At 45.5% G+C, this 17,874-nt stretch overlaps 1 protein-coding gene across 2 annotated transcripts in view; it reads right to left on the bottom strand.

The window, feature by feature from the left end:
* The window catches only part of LOC141101581 (kinesin-like protein KIF14), a 303,968-nt gene that overhangs the window by 219,213 nt on the left and 66,881 nt on the right, over positions 1 to 17,874 (bottom strand). For both annotated transcript variants that reach the window (XM_073590711.1, XM_073590710.1), the window contains exon 7: positions 11,773 to 11,803. In XM_073590711.1, coding sequence (XP_073446812.1) covers positions 11,773 to 11,803 — 31 coding nt within the window. The remainder of the gene's footprint in view (positions 1 to 11,772; positions 11,804 to 17,874) is intronic.

Genomic DNA, 17,874 nt, shown 5'->3' with positions numbered 1-17,874 from the left:
CACCATGTCCCTGGAACGAAGAAAAGACATTACTACTTCGGCCATCACTTTGGTGAATACTCTGAGGGCTGTAGACAAGCCAAACAGAAGGGCTGCGTATTGGTAGTGTTTCACCTGCCCCTGGACATCGAGCACTACTCTCAAATATTTTTGATACTCCCGATGAATTGGGATGTGATAGTAGGCATCTTTTAAGTCTATCACTGCCATGAGGCAATGCTGGAACAGGATCTTTGTGGCCGTGTTGATTGACTCCATTTTGAAGGAGCAATTGTCTACCCACTGAGTCTCCTCAGGTTGACAATGGTTCTCGAAGAGCCGTCTGATTTTTGTATTAAGAAGAGGGGGGAGTAGAACCCCCTTCCTTCTTCTTGCACTGGGACTTCCTGTAGGGCTTGCTATTTCACTAGTCCCAAGACTTCCATCTCCAGGGCCAGCTGTTGCTCTTGGGCTTTCCTTCTGGGTGTCATTATGAAGGTATGCCTGGGCGGACGGATGAATTTTATTTATAAACCGTCCTTTATTATGTTTAGGACCCATGTACTGGGGGAGATATTTGCCCAGGCGGAAAGGAAGAGAGAAAGCCTTCCCCCTACCTCCGGCCAGATGTCATTGGGGAGATTTTTTTGGAGGAAGTGGAGGGCCCTTTAAACATATAGCCCGATCCTCTTCTTTCTATCTCCCGGGGGATGACCCCTGTTAAACTTCCTCCAAAAGGGCTACTTTTTAGGTTCTCCCAGAAGTCGGGGAAAGCTTTTCTTCCTATCCCCCGCATGTTCCTAAATCTCTTCTAGTTTTTTTTCCAAAGAGGAATTGGCCATCGCATGGAATGGAACATAACCTATGTTTTGATGGTAAATCTCCGGGACACCCTTTAAGCCACAGGGCTCGTCATGCTGCATTTGACAGGCTTGTTGCTCTGGCTGTCAATCTTGCGGAATCTGCAGAGGAATCCGCTAGGAAAGCCGCTGCTCCGTGAACCAGTGTCAGATTAGACAGAATTTCGTCCCTAGGAACTCTATCCCTGATCTGGTCTTCTATTTGTTGCAGCCAGACCATGAGGGCACGAGCGGTATAGGTACCAGCTATCGCTGGCTTTAATCCACCTGCCGAAGCTTCCCAGATATGTTTTAAGAAACCATCTGCTTTTTTATTAAGGATTTGGCTATGGCCCCATCAATTTTTGGGACTTTTTCTCATGTCTCTGAATCCTTTTGTTCAAAAGGGTACCTTCTTTTTGATGTAGAAGGCAAGCCCCCTGACCTCAGGTTTTTTCCATTCCCTGTCAATTAGGGCCTTTATTTTATCATTTACAGGGAAGGTGTGTTATTTCCTTTCCTCCAATGATTTAGGAGTCTTTTCCTCCTTAAAGCCCATTGTAGCCCTAATAGCTTTGACCAGCTTTTCCACATCCTCTGTTGGGAAACATGGACGGCCGCCTATATCGCTGTCCGAGGATTCTGAGGACTGAGTAGAGGAAGAGGAGGTGGAGGGGGACAAGGATCTTTCCCGCCCCTTCTGCCCTGGCAAGGCCTCTGAATCAGAGTCCCTTCTATGACCTCGTTTATCCTTTTTAAGGGCTGCCTTTAGGGAACCTTTCAACTCATGCTGTATTAACGCCTTAAGGCTGGTTACCAAATCAGGGGTTTCCTCCTGTATAGTTTTATTTATACAGTCAGCGCGGAGGTCTTTCTGCCACTGATCTGCCAGCGGGTGTTTGCATAGGGCGCATTCTCTATTTTTGGTTTTGCTGCTGGCCTTCCTTGACCCCTAGTGATCAAACAGAGAAAAAAGGAACCCTGTTACCATAAGAGTGACATTCACGTAGATCACTCACCACCGCTGTCAATCAGGGGTACTGATCTCGGAGGCTCCTCAGATGCACTCGTGACGTTTCTTCTGGACGTCTCAGAGTCATGCCGGTCGCGTTTACGACTGCCGCTCCCACCACTCGAGCGGCTGCTCCTGGTATGCTGGCGGCCCGGCCTGGCATCTGGTGAAAGCTCTTGCTGCTGCTCATCTTGCCCCACTTCCATCATGAAGCCTTGGGCATGAGTGCGTCTTCTGTGGTCATCCCCCTTATGTAAGGGAGATCCACTGCACACTCTGCCTCCTCCGGTTACCCCCACAGCCCCTCCCCCCCTGCCATGCTGCCGGGATCTTATCTTGCCTGCCGGCATTTTTTCTTATGGGCGCCGCCATCTTGGATCCTGGCGCCGCCTCCCGACGTCACACGGGCACGCCCCTTCCCAGCGTGCTCTGCGTTTGACGTCAGAGGGGTGCGACCCGGAAGCGGCCTGCAGCTTTCTCTGTGCTCCAGGATGTGGCAGAGGGGGAGAGGGCGGCGCGGCAGCCACGGTAGAGCCCCAGGACCCCAGGCCATGCTGCTTCTGCGCCCACTCGGACGCCAAGCCCCCGGGGATGGCGCTTCCCTCTCCCAACGCACGGCGCCCAGGACCCCGCCTGTTCTTCCACGCCGGCATGAGAGAGGGGCAGGTACGTGATCTTCAGTACACGGGTCCCTGTCAGGACAGGAAACCCAACTGAAGCGAGGGAGAGGTACTGCCCCTTTTATCTTCAGTAGGGTTCCTGTCCTGACTGGGCGGATCCCCTCTCTCATGTGTGTCGTCATGGGAGACGGGAAAATCATGCTGCAATGCCCTGGAATGACATTGTGCCCACTGCACTGCTGGAATGCATGACGTCATTGATCCTAGAAGAGACCTGGCCTTCCTCAGGGTCTTGATCGGGTTGTACAGGACTGCTGACACTAGGGCTATGATATTTTCCTTATCCTCTGGTAGGAGATAAATCTGTTTCTCTGAGTCTATAATAAGCCCCAAGAAGGATTGAGCCTTCAGTGGCTGCAGCCTCGATTTTTCCATATTCATCATCCAGCCTAGATTGGACATAGCGTTTCGGATGAAGTTTAGTTGAGCCATGCATCCGTGTTGCATCCGGCTGACCACTAAGAAGTCATCCAAATATGGTACTACTAGAAAACTCCTTTCCCATAAGTGTGCCATCACCTCCAGGATAATTTTGATAAGACCCTTGGGGCCATGGAGAGACCAAAAGGTAACGCTCTGTACTTAAAATATCTGAAATGTCCTCCTACATACACCACTACCCTTAGGAACTGCTGGTCTTCCCGGTGGATGGGGATGAGATAATCTGTCCTTTAGGTCTTAATCACAACAGCCCGGGAATAGGATCTTCATTGCTGTTTTTATGGACTCCATCTTGAATGGTCTGTAAACAAGGAACCTGTTGAGGCCTCTCAGATTGATGATATGTCTGGTTTCTATATCAGAAAGAGGGGAGAATAAAATTCCCTCCCCTGCTGCTGAACGGACACCTCCACTAGCATTCTTTTTTGAAGCAAGGTTAGCACCTCTGCTTCTAGGGCCTGTTCCTTCCAGGATCCTGAAGCTGTGCCCAGGGACAGATGCAAACTCTAGCTTCTGTCCTGATTTTATTATCTTGAGGACCCAGGAATTGGCTGAGATCTTCTCCCAGGCAGTTCGGAAGTGGGACAGCCTTCCTCCCACCTGGGATGGCCTGTCACTTGGAGGATTTTTGGTTCCTTGATGAAGAACCCCCAAACATGAAACTTTTGGTCTTTGGCTTATCTCTCCAGTCATCCTGTTCTTTGGTTGGTCTACTCCTGCTATATCTCCCCTCAGAAAGGAACTCAAACTGCAGACGTGATACAGCAGTGAACCAATTCTTGTCTGCTGCCTTATCAATAATATGATCCACCGCTTGTCCAAAGAGATATTTGCCCTCACATGGAATAGAGCAGAGCCTAGTTTTTGATTGAGCATCCCCCAGCCGGTACGTGCAGGCATGCAGAGAACATGAGTGGACGATGGTCATTTCGCGTGTTACAACGCTTGAACAGGTTTTTTTTCTTGACAGTCAATCATTTGATGGGGCTCTCATGTTAAAGTGAGTAGTTGCCTTAGTGCTATTCGTGCTTCACTTTATTGCTACTTATAGGAGGGGCTGCTGTGTGGTAAGCTAGTAATGTTCCCTTAGGAAGTCAGAAAGGCCCGGGTGCCCTAATAGTCCACATGGGCTCTAGGCCCAGGAAACCACAGCAGTTACGTAACATTTAAGAAAAGAAGCTTAGCCATTCAGAGTCTATATGATAGAAGTATGGTGTCAAGCAGCAGGTTTGCAGCAGTCCATAGCTGGAGAAAGGAAGCGGTACTGGAAAGTACAGGGCAGAGATTGTTTAACATGTGGCAGATAGTTGCGTGGGCCGATGCTCTCAGGACCGGGGCAAAATGGGCCAGAGAATCCCGAAGCACAGGAAGCCCGAACAGGGAGAACGCTGCGGTACCACCTAAGGTGCTATTACCTCATAATGTACTGGAGAACATGGAACTGAGTACAGGAAAAGAACAGAATGAGAACTACATGGAACTTGCTGTTGATGTTGTAAGTGACAAGAATGTGTTGCCAAGTTCCATGTATGTTCATGGAATTTGAGCGATACAGTTTTTCACTACATTTCTGCTGATTGTTACTGTGTTAGTCTCTGGGTGCAGGATTCTGTATCCCTTTTGAGTTTTGCTATAGCCCACCAGGACTCCTTGCTTTGCATGTGATTCCCAACATGGAACCTTTTTCTTTGGGAACATACACATGTTATGCTTCCAAATATCCTGAGGTGCTTCAGGTTAGGCCTCTCGCAGTTCCATAGCTGATATGGAGTTTTATTTGTGACTTAACTTGGCAGTCTGTTTTGAAGATAGCAAGCTGTCATGATGGCTTCTCCCAATACATTGTAGGTAGATTTGCATCAAACATACTTCTTCCACGTTCACAGAGTACGGTTCTCTCTCTCTCTGCAATGCTATTTTGTTCTGAGTTGTATGGAATGGTAGTCTGGAACAATTCCATCCTTTTTCAAAATGGCTTGCACCTTACCACTTGTATATTTGGTTCCATTATCTGCATGCAGGGTTTTTGGCATTCTTCCACATTTGTTAAACACTACAGCAAGATATTCTTCATGTTTCTGTGGAGCTTCAGCCTTAGGCTAAGTTCACACGTAGCGGAACTCTCGCGGAAATTACCGCGAGAGTTCCGGAATTCCATTCCGCGGGAAAATCGCATTTTAAATTCTCGCGATTTTCCCGCGGAAAAACAAGCATTTTGCAAGCGTAATTAGCTTGAAAAATGCTAGCGTTTTCCAAGCGATCTGGAGCATCACTTGGAGAACAGATTGACAGGTCGGTCTCACTCGTCAAACAGTGTTTGACAAGTGTGACCAACTTTTTACTACTGAGGCCGCCTATGCAGCATCAGTAGTAAAAGATAAAATGTAAAAAATAGAAAAAAAAATAAAAAAAAGGTGTTATTCTTACCTTCCGACGTCCCACGCAGCCTTCCCGCCTCTCTCCACGCTCTCATTCCCAGTAATCCTTTGCGAAAATGCCCGCGATGACATTAGTTCTCGCGGGATCGCGACGTCTCGCGGTAATTCGCTATGACGTCGCACGAATGACCGCGAGACATCGCGATCCCGCGAGAACGGACGTCATCGCGAGCATTTTCGCAAAGGATTACTGGGAACGGGAGCGTGGAGAGAGGCGGGAAGGCTGCGCGGGACGTCGGAAGGTAAGAATAACAATATTTTTTGTTTTAAATTCTATTTTTTACAGGGATATGGTACCCAAAGCCCGGAGGACAGTCTCCTCTCCTCCGGACCGTGGGTACCATCCGCAATTGTTCTGCTTACTTTTCGCATGGTGTGCACAGCCACATGCGGAAAGTAAGCAGAACAATGCATTCCTACGGGTGCGGGATCGCCGCGATTCCGCAAAATTAATGAGCATGCTGCGTTTAACGCAAAGCGAATCCGCCGCGCTAAAAACCGCAGCATTAGCACAGCACTGCGGAATCCCATAGGAATGCATGGGATGCTTATTTTTCGCATTTTCGCGGCAAAATCGTGCGGTTAAAACCGCCGCGGAAACACGAAAAAAAACAACGTGTGAACTCAGCCTTACTGTGAAACAGGTAGGCGACTGTATATCTGTTTAATCAATAAATGTGAGAAAATCTCTCTTCTTGCTAGGAGTTTGGACACTCATTGGACTGCATACATCTGTATGCATCAGATCCAGTGGCTGTGCAGATCTAGTGGTGCTTATTTTAGGAGAGGATTTTCTGGACATTTTCCCTTTAAGACCGCTAGTGCACTTCATTTGACTACACTGGTTGATTTCAATATCATTTGCAAGTTGAGCTAGCTTCCTTACTGATTCTGGGTCTATGTGCCCAAGACGTCTGTGCCATACATGGATACAGTTCTTATGTAGATCTTGTCTAGCACTGTACACTCTTTGCATTTTAGAAGATAAATTTCATCTTGGATTTTTCATTCAGAAAGTGACCCTTCTTTGAAATGATGCAGCTGTTACCTTTAAAATTAACTATTCCCCTTTTGCGTGAGCTTCTTTACTGACAGAAGATTGCTTTCAAGGCTGGGTACAAAGAGAACAGTTTTTACTGGGATCTTTCTGGTTTGTGCTGAGGAAACTGGCAGTAGAGGTAGCAGTCTCCTACTCCTTTTGAAGTCATATAGTGACCATTAGCAAAGATGACCTTTTCTGACTTGCTTTCATTAAGGTCATGGAAGAAATCCTTATTTGTCATATGACTGTTTGCACGAGAATGTATACACCATATATGCTTTGCAGATGGGCCTGCACTGGCATTTGTTGGAATATGTTTGGTGCAACAACTCCATTCCTGTCTGAGTGTTTAGTTGATAGATTTTTATGCAGTTCACAAAGTAAAAAAAAAAAAAAAAACCCTCCCAGAGGCTCACACAGGGAGAACATGTGACTATTTCCTGTTTTTCCTGTGTCCGTATGAGAGAAGCAGCTTGCTGTAGATGCTGCACAGAAAGACGCACAAATGATTTATTCCCGATTATGTATATTGTTCCTGAATAAAGAAGCTGTGTTGTAACACGCTTGAAGAGGAACTTGAATAATCCGTTGCCAACAGCATTAAATGCACCTTCAACACATGCAGAATCTTCCTTTACAACAGTTTTAACCCTTTGAAGACTGTTCTGCTTTTTAAGCTGACTCATTCTGGCTTTCCAGATGATGCAGTCGGGCTTTTTACAGAAATAACATTCACAAGTTTCTCTTAGATTGCTCTTTAATTTAGGGAAATACTGTGTCTGTTTCTGCTCTGGATTCATTACTGCTGCTTACATGCTGCTTTTTTCTCTTGAATTCATCCACAAGTTTTCCTTTAGCATACTCTAGTGTCAGCTCATCATCTGGCCGTGCATCTAGTGCAGTCACGAGTGTGTCATAACTTCCTGGAAGGCTACTTAATAGAAGTGCAGCAACATGAAAATCTTTAATTTCTTCCTTCTCCAATACCCCTGAGACGCTCCCCAATCTCTAGAGTGTTTCTTATACAGTCCTGCATATTCTGTCCATCACTAAGCTTAGACTGATACAGCTTTCGCATGAGATAAAGCTTATTGCTGAGATTTGATCTTTCATGCACTTTCCGTAACTCATCCCACATCTCCTTTGCAGTTGCACACTTGCATATATGCACAATCTGATCATCATCTACATTGAGGGAGATCGTGCGTTGTGCTTTCTGATCCTTCTCTAGCCAATCATCTGGTAATGGATGAGGCACTTGTGCCTGAGTATATTTCCACATACCTTCTCTTATGAGCAGCATCATCACCTTGAATTTCCAGGAGTAGTAGCTCTGGTTAGTGAGGCTTGGCACTGAGAACTTGACAGGATTGCTGCTAGTGGACATCTTCTCTGTTGCTCTGGGCTTCTGTTGCTGTGTTACACTGGGGTTCTGTATCACTATGGGCCCATAACCTGTTGGCAGCGGATTATTCAGGAACTAACAATATATGATAGGCTTTACATATCAAGAATAAATCATTTGTGTGTATCTGTGCAGCATCTGCTTCTCTCATACAGACACAGAAAAACAGGAAATACAGTGACATGCTATCCCTGTGTGAGCCTCTGGGAGTTTTTTTGTTATAACTTTTTAAACCACATACAGACCTAGCAACTAAACACGCAGACAGGAATGGAGTTATTGCGCCAAACATTCCAACAATCTAGAAAAAGATTGCAAGAAGAACTTTATTGAAGGTTCAGGACAACAACTCTTTTTGGAGTCAAAACATCTCAGTCATGTAACGGCAACATCTATTGGTCTCCAAAATGTTGTCCTCCACCTTCAAAAAAAAAAAAAAAAAAAAAAAAAAAGTACTGGTATCAATTGAATGGTTTCAGCAGCGACTATTTTCTCTACTTCACTACTACCACCAGAAATATAACTATGGGGCCCAGCCTTTGGCCTCCATTCTTGTGACCTGAGCGGAAATTAAAATTCCACCACTTCAACGCATGCTAGTAGAGATGGACTGTGGCATATAAGTGGTTTAACAGCAGCGATTAGAGTCTGCTATAATCACCGGTTAGAGGAAGGTGCTGGCTGTCTAGTGTATCACACAACGTGCACCTGTCCGGTGTACAGTTTCCCCAGCTCCTCTTAACACCCAACCCTCCCCATGACTTATGTGCCAGGGAGGGAAAGTGTTAAGTGTAAATGTCTTTTGGAATTACTACGAAGTCTTAATTGGTCAAACTCATTTCCAACCTTCAAATTCTCTATTCTGCCTTAAAGGCTGGTAAGTGGGCGGCCGACCAAAAAGACTTTAGGCATGCAGAATAGTAGATTTCTGGTGGAGTGGCATGGTGACATTTTGCCAGAACTCTGCCATGTCCCAGAACAATGCTATCACAGTGTCAGTCCACCAGTATTTTTCTGCCATCTGCCAGTGGACTTTCCAGGCTTACGAGAGTAGGTTTATTTTAACCCCTTCCCAACCTGTGATGCCATGTAGGCATCATGAGAGTGGATGCCAATCCGACCTGTGATGCCTATGTGGTGTCATGGCGAGATTGCGTTCCTGTGGGTCGGGTGACTGGGGTCACTGAAATGTCACCCGACCCACATGTACAGGAGGACTTGTACATGACCCCAAGGGGGTGTATTTGCCCCCCCATGGCTATGATCGCCTGATTGGCTGTTGAAAGTTAAACAGCCAATCAGAGCAATTGTAATATTTCACCAATGAAACTTGGTGAAATATTACAATCCAGCCATGGCCGATGCTGCAATATCATCGGCCATGGCTGGAGACCGCAATCTTCCACCGTATCTCCTCCCCTCCATCCTGTCCTCCACTCCCCCCGCCATCCGAATCCACCCCCTCCCCCGGTACCTCCCGGTGACGCTCCCAGTGTCCCTCCGTCTCCAGGCCTTCCCCCATTAGCGCCGCCATCTTCTTCCGGTTAAAAAATGGTGGGCTCTGTATTTTGTGAGATAGGCCCTATCACCGTATTGCATTTTGGTGCGATCGGCGCACCATCAAAAGGACGCATGTGCCGGCAAACGCATACCTGCGCACGGCCTGCGTACCCAATGCTAAAGATATGGTATGCAGGTCACATGCAGCGTCATGCGCCCATAGGCGGTGCTGACCGGAGGAGATGCGGCAGGGGCGGAGCTTCACGGCAGCCATGCGTATCCCTCCGCAGCTCCAGGAAACGTAGTGTGAAATTAGCCTAATATGTTTGTGTGCTCCAGACAAAGATTGTCAGGGAGTTGAGGATTCTTTTATTCTCCCTGAGATAAGCAGTCACTAGAGATGTGACTCAGCTGAATCAGTGTACCAGTGTATGGAAGAATTGGCCAAGATGGCTGCCGGCCAAACAATCGGCTGGACCATAACATTGCTTTGAAGTATTTAAGGTGTATGGGGGGAGCTTTAGAAAGTTTTAGCATCATCACTGTCACAGTCATGGGTTTACCTTGACAGAGGAGCCCGAAGACCACAGTTTCATTTCTCCTACTCCTGCACTGATGAGAAGCACTTCACCTTCATATTTAATAGTGCATGTTGCTTTTAGCAGTGCATACGTTAATCTGCTCTGGTGAGAGCTCCTCGAGCATTTATGCTCTCAGCTGTGCACTGTTATCCACTCCTATATAATCTGGGCCCTGGCTAGAAATCATTGATAGAGTAGCTTATGCTCTATGGCTTGTGGTTGTTGGAGGTTATTGTAGAAGGCAGTTGGTGGATATTTCTGTGACTATTGCTTGTTTTGTGATTGTGATAATCCCCTTTCTTCTCCTACTTTGGTTTAACCCCATAGTCCATTCCCCAGTGCATTCCTCTGTTGTATGTGTGACTATATTTGTACGATTGGTATTTTTCTTTACCCCTGTTCGTATTACCTTGTTAGTCTGGTTAGTTATTTGTAACGCCTCAGTGAGGCGAGCTATAAGAGTGGACCCTCTGGACTGTGGAAAAGATTGCCAAGGGCAAGCCGACCTAGTGAAGTCCGACCCCTATACAGGGATAGTCAGGGACAGGCCAAGGGCTCTCTAAAACAGCGGTAGCCTGTACCAAGAGGGACGGCTCAGATAGCGGGAGAGACATGGAACAGAAGGATAACTGAGGAGATTGACAAACACAGGAGCACTAGAAACGGACATACGGAACAGAGCACAGGAGTTTAGCAGAGCTTATGCCAGGAGGCACAAGAGTATAAGGCAGAGTACAGGGATTGAGCTTGTGCCAGAAGGCACAACAGAGCAACTGGCAGAGTACAGGGATTGAGCTTGTGCCAGGAGGCACAACAGAGTACAAGGCAGAGTACAGGGATTGAGCTTGTGCCAGGAGGCACAACAGAGTACAAGGCAGAGTACAGGGATTGAGCTTGTGCCAGGAGGCACAACAGAGCAACTGGCAGAGAGCAAGGACACAGACGTGCAGATAGTGCACACAGAATATAGCCACAGGCCTGGGACACAGAAGTAGGAGCTTAAACAATAACCAGGCACCAGAGGAAAGAGGAAGCAGGTTCAAATAACCCCCACCTTACCAGGATTGGCTGCTGAGATTTCCAGGTCAGGATATTAAAGTGTATAGAGGACCTGAGAGGGGGCGTGGCCACCCGGGTCAGGACATGAGAAGCTACAGGATCTTGGAGGAGGCATGACCGTCTCCAAGAGTGCCAGAACGCAAGTGTCGAGTCCTGGAGCCTCCAGCAGTGCGGGGAGCACAGCAGGACCGAAGGACAGGAACGGAGGAGCGGGCAGCAGCGGGCACAGAGGTAACAGTGGCGCAACCAGCCGCAGGGGGAGAGCGGCCTGTGGTGATAACAGTATTACAGTACACTACTACTTCCCTCTTCCCTTATTGGGGGAAGGGTACAGACTGAGGGTGGATTCAGGAGCTAAGGCTAGGTACATGGCCCCGGCGTCTTCACCATAAGAAGTAATCCGGGGAGCAGGGCGAGTGTTAGGAACAGGGAAGGAGCCCCTAGTTCCGGAACACCCAACAGCAGTCATGACAGTCACTTCATCGGGAACACATCAGGAGAGTAGCATTGCCCCTAATCCATTTTTATAATTTACATTGCCTATTTAATAAATGTAAAATTTTTCACCAAGGTGTGCTATTGCCCCCCCCCCAAAAAAAAAGAAAAGAAAAAACGATTACATGTGGTTGTCATTGCCAGTCACAATAGTGTAAGACATTTATAGTGATGTTACTGTATCTAGAAAAAAAAAATATTCTGCATTAAAATGACTGCAATTTCAGTTTTAATTTGGGAAGCTGCAATGCCATAAGTGAACAGCAGATGGTGCAAGAAACCAAGGATGGAGCACACATACCTGCACATCTGTGAATGAGGCAATCACATACCTGTGAGGATAAGAGGCAAAATTACTAGAAGGTAAAATAATCATTCTAGGACATCTGCTTAGTTGTAGCGGACCAAGAGGGAAATAACGTAGATGTCCCCTCCAGCAAAAACCTGCTGTTTTCTGTCCCTTGGCACCAAGGCACCAACTGCTCCACAGTTTAGATGCCAATCCAATTGTAATGCTGCTAGTCACCCCGGGATCTGTTTATTTTAAACTTTATCAAGTATAGAGAAACAACTGTGTTAAAGGGAGAAAAAGAAGCATCTGTTAAGAAGGGATTGCATAAATCAGGCAGAATACGATGATTGAGCAAATAAATCGGTGCCAGAAAAAGCATTAAAGAAAAACAAATTATGTAATACAGTATACATTTAGTCTTGGGATTGTATGCATTAAAATAAAAATTTTATAAAAATAGTAAACAAAAAGTTTAACTATTTTAACACATTATACTGAGCAGTGTATTACATGGACTCCTATTCAATGCATTAATGTCACATTTTACCTGTCACAGTAGCTATTCCAGCAAATCGCTGGACACGTTTCTTAGAAAGGATAGGAAAAGAATTAGAAAATCCACCTGCGGCTATTAACCAGTTCAATGCCGCTGTCAATCAGCGGCATTTAACAAGCACTTCCGGCAATCGAAAAAAATTAAAAAATATAAAAGTTCAAATCACCCCCCTTTTGCCCAAAATAAAACAATGAAAATAAAAATCAAACACTTATTTGGCATCGCCGCATTCAGAATCACCTGCTCTTTCAATAAAAAAAGAATTAACCTGATCGCTGAACGATGTAGTGAGAAAAAAGTAAAAACGCCAGAATTACGTTTTTCTGGTTGCAGTGTGGGGAAGGTGACTTGACGGACAGACTTGACTGGGAGTAGGAGGGGACGATGTGTGCACTGTAGACAGGGACTGGCAATGACAGAAAGGTAACAGCAGGGAAAGATAGAAAAGGGAGTGCAGTACCTAGAATTGACCACAAAATGGCAAGGGGGAGTGTAGTTCAGGACTTGACATCAGCTTAGGACTTAAGAAACCGCTTAGTCATGGGGGGCGGGGAGACAGGAACCCAGGAGGGAAATTCCCAGTGAGAGGTGATAAATAGGACAGGTTGGGGTTCCAGAGAGGCTAGTCCCGGGAGGAGCTCAACAGAGGAGGACTCAGGACAGAAGACGGAGAACGGTAAAGAGCTCAACCAGGGGACTAACCAGAGAAGACAGTCAGGGGGGTGGCCCTGACACGACCTACCGCAGGACAGACGAGGTCCCAGGAGTACCGACTGGACAACGACCTCGGGCAGGTGAGGCACTGGCGGTAGATTGGTCTAGGACAGCCCCAGCGAAAGATCCGCAAGGGACCTCATCACAACTAAAGGAAAGGTGAAAGGTACCTGGGCCTGGAAACGGAGAGCTGTAAAGGAACTGCGGTGCATGGCTAAGGTCATCAGGAGGACGGCCAATAAACCCGGATCTGTTACAACTGAATTCTGCCTCCGTCTCATCTTTGCATCATCCGGTCATGGTAAGCAGTGGACCACCCCCCAATCCAGGCCCCTACCACATTAGCAACATTATTATTGTTATGCATTTATATAGCTCCATTTATTCCATGGCGCTTTACATGTGAAAAGGGGAAATATAGACAAGTATAATAAACATGTGTAAGACAAGGGACACACAAGTACATAAGGAGAGGGGACCCTGCCTGCGAGGGCTCATAGTCTAACAGGGATGGGTGAGGATACAGTAGGAGAGGGTAGAGCAGGACGTGCGATGGTTCAGTAGACCGAGGATCATTGCAGGCTGTAGGCTTGTCAGAACAGGTGGGTCTTCAGGTTCTTCTTGAAGGTTTCCGTTGATGGGCAGAGTCTGATGTGTTGCGGCAGAGAGTTCCAGAGTATGGGGGGAAGCACGGGAGAAGTCTTGTATGCGGTTGTGGGAAGAAGAGAAGGAGATCTTGAGATGATTGAAGGTTGCGTGCAGGTAGGTACCTAGAGACCATGCCACAGATGTATGGAGGAGACAGGTTGTAGTTGGCTTTGTATGTCATGGTTAGGGTTTTGAATTGGAGCCTCTGGGCAATAGGAAGCAACATTGCATTAACATGCAATAACGGGCAATCAAAAGATCGTATCTGCACCAAAAATGTATAATTAAAAAAAGTCAGCCCGGCACGCAAAAAATAAGCTCTCACCTAACCCAAGATCATGAAAAATGGAGACACTACAGGTCTCGGAAAATGGCGCAATTTTTTTTTAAAGCAAAATTTGGATTTTTTTTCGCCACTTAGATAAAAAAAGAACCTAGACATGTTTGGTGTCTATGAACTCGTAATGACCTGTAGGATCATAATGGCAGGTCAGATTTACCATTTAGTTAACCTAGTAAAAAAGCTAAACAAAAGTGTGGGATTGTACTTTTTTTTGCAATTTCAAGCACTTGGGAGTTTTTTTTGTTTTTTTAATGTTTTCTAGTATACGACATGGTAAAACCAATGGTGTCATTCAAAAGTACAACTCGTTCCGCAAAAAATAAGGGCGCACATGGCCATATTGACGAGGAATATAAAAAAAAAAAAAAAGTTATGCCTCTGGGAAGGAGGGGAGCGAAAAACGAAAACGTAAAACCGAAAACAGCTCCGGGGGTTAAGGAGTTAAAAGCATAAGAACAGGGCGTGTCCTATACAGATGGGTGATTGCAAACAAGTGCCCCTTATATTGTTCTTGCATAAGAGCCCATTTTAGTTTGTGTCAGGTTGTAAGTTTTCTTCAAAAAAAATGTATTGCAACACTCAAAGCTATGTGGGGTCTGACCACATCATGAGAACAAGCCATTTACACACATTCTTTCATAAAAATGGTTCTAGAAAATTTTTTGCCTTCATAGTAAAACATTGTCCCCTCCTTAACGCCTTAGATGCCATGACCTTTACTGACTGCAGCATCTAAGGGGTTGTTATTATTAGTCTCCAGTCAGTGCCCAGTATCCCAGGCTGCTAAAAGTGGTTGGTGCATTGGGATTGTGGCACAGCATTCTTACATAGGGTTACTAAAAGAAGAGGCTGCAGCTTTGCATGCAGAGCTCTGCTACATTGCCATTGATGTCCCTCTTGTGATCAACCAACAATCAGGCCCATGAAGTTATTGAGGTTAAAAGATAGCACTGCATGCTTGCGATACATTGCCTAATCCCGGTGTCAGGCTAGTTGGGTCATTCACATTGTGCTGCTCCTGAGCAGGTGGGGGGAGATAAGAAACCAACATTGAGAGTCAGCGCCTGAGACCTGACGAAATAGAGAGCGGTTGTAATAGAAGATTGATTTTGCCTTCCACCCATACAATTATCACACCTTCCGTGCTGTGATCGCACCCATTATCAGATCAAGTTACACTGACAAATTTGAAAAAGTACCTACAGATCAAGAGACAGCACATCTTGGGTTAGGAGCCATCATCCCCATCATCTATATGCACTGGCCATATTCCACAAGACCCACCGAAAAGCAAAGCAAGGGAAACAAAGCAATATACAAGACCTAAGTCCGGCCAACTTACATCTTTCATTTGTGGCCAAGATGCGGTGATAGAGATGGTGTAATGCGACTTTTAATGAAGGTATTTTTTGCACAAATGTCCAAAATTGTCCCATTTCATCTTGCAAAACCCATATCCCATAGATTGTGGCATAATTAGATGGACTTTTGTGCAAAATTTGGACCTGGGTCCTCTCCAGTATGTTGGTCAGATGTATGAGCCCTTGTAGCATGCTAGATAATAATAAACTTTATTTCTAGAGCACCGACATATACCACAGCTCTTTACATTTCAGAGGGGACTTGTACAGACAATAGACATTACAGCATAACAATAATCATATCATAACAGATACCAAGAGGAATGAGGGCCCTGCTCGCAAACTTACAATCTATGAGGAAAAAAGTAGACACAAAAGGTGGGTGTTAACTATTACCCTGATTTTTTGGATCAGCCATAATAGGATCATATGGCTAGATCATATAAAGACAAGTGTTGCCCCCCCATGTAGTAATGTCCCCCATCCTGCAACTTCCAATTATTTCACTTATCCTATAACATTTCCCCCCATCCTGTTCCCCTTCTTGGTATAATGTCCACTGTGGTATCCTGGTACCCGTTCTACTGCTGCTGAATAAGGCAGTTGTCATGTGGCAGTAGATTTGTTCCAGTGTGTCAGAATTAGTTTGGGCACTGCGAGTTAGAAAATTAAATACATTGCATTCTATACTGAGGACTCAAATGTGCTTTGTTGCCATCTACTGACCAATGTGTATACATAAGCTAAGTAATTATTCTCCTCACAACAAGCTGCCATATAAATGGCTGGGAAAAGCGTCTCCGCTCAGGGCTCACACAGACTTCCTGAGGTAAGTTCCAGTTCTGGGCGGTTCAAGCTGCCTGAAGGAGCAAACACTACTGCTCACACCATAGTTTTCTATGCAAGTCCACGCTGAGGGGACATCTTTCTCCACATAATCTCCTCCACAAAAGGAGTGAAGTCTTTTAGTCAGGAGAGATAAAGCTGCACATGTGCTCTCCTGCATGCTGGTTATCATGTTTGCTTCTAGCCAGGACCAGGTCCACGTGGCTGCCATACCACTGACTTTAACCTACCCCCTGCTATAGGGAATGGTAGGCTCAATACTGTAAGTACTTCCATACCTTAGTGTGTTTATACAGAGAGCAAATCTGTGAAGGTCCCTCTATCAGTGTAATATTTCTTGGACTGCCTATAACGCTTCCTCTAATAGCAAGTGAAAAGAACTCTGCTCCAGCTGCCCTGAGAGGCCATAACCACACTTGTCTCATGAGGAGAGAATCATTACTTTCATATGCACAATATACTTTGCCTTTAAGAGAGGCTGTACCCAATTATCTCATTCAGTAAAATTGTTATGCACAAACACCATGGGTGTTCCAAAACCTGCAGCCAGATACCACTGCTACTGGAGTGCCCCTGGGGGGGTCCCATACCATCAACAAGTGCCACCTCCCGCTATTGACAATTGTGGACACAAGGGAAGAGTTGAGGGGTCCAGCGAGCCACGTGAGCTACCATGACATCATTTCTGCTGCTAGTGGGACTACATGCCCCAGCTGGACCTTCTGCAATATCTGGCGCCTCCCAAGTGGCCCACCACACCACCCCCTTCATTATGGCATAACCCCCCTGTAGCAGAGTGTATCTTTTGAGAATCCACCAGTACACAGGAGAACTTCACTGAGCAAGTTATCTTGAGTAAACAGCATTTACTTCTTATGGGTAAACATGAGATAAGAATTCAGAAGCACACAGCCCGTGCTGCTGGCATAATACAGTCAAAAACAAAAGTAAAACTATCAACAGAGAACTTCCCTCCCCACAATACAGCAAACATTTAACTTCACACTATCGCCATCTGCTGTCATGCTAGTGTTAAGTCCTCCTTTTCATAAACAATAAGTCTATTTCTGTTGCATATGCCAACACCCTTTCTCAACACTTATTCAGTCAAACCCAACTTTTTATTATTAGTCTCTGGTTATTATCAGCATTTAACGCCTTCATGAAGATGTCTGCTGTCATTTCTTCAGTAGGATAATCCTTCAAGAAATTATACTTCACATTTCCCAAGTCTTTGATTTCAAATGTCGCTTCAGGATTTTTAGAATGTTTTCTTTATCCCTTTCTTGTTCAGAACAAATCAAAATGTTGTCTACATATGAGTACATAAATCCATCTATTCTTCAGCCTTTTTGTGTACAAGCATGGATCAGCTTTGCTTCTTTGAAATTTTTCATTTGTAAGCACTTCGGTGATTTTGTCATTCCAAGATTTAGCTGCTTGCTTTAAACCATATATGCTTTTCTGTAATTTCCCTATATTTTTGAGAATACCCTTTATCTACGAGTCTTGCTCGGTATCTTTCAGGTGTGCCATCTGTTGGGTTTTTTGCTTTAAAAATCCATTTACATCCTATGGCTTTTCTTCCTTCTGGTAAATCTGTCAGTGTCCATGTATTTGAGTCATGCATTGATTTCATTTCT

The sequence above is a fragment of the Dendrobates tinctorius genome, unplaced genomic scaffold, assembly GCF_039654945.1.
Source record: "Dendrobates tinctorius isolate UK_male_01 unplaced genomic scaffold, ASM3965494v1 ptg000120l, whole genome shotgun sequence".
Classification (NCBI taxonomy): domain Eukaryota; kingdom Metazoa; phylum Chordata; class Amphibia; order Anura; family Dendrobatidae; genus Dendrobates; species Dendrobates tinctorius.
The sequence above is the reverse complement of the archived record's forward strand: the minus strand, read 5'-3'. Positions and strand labels throughout refer to the sequence as shown.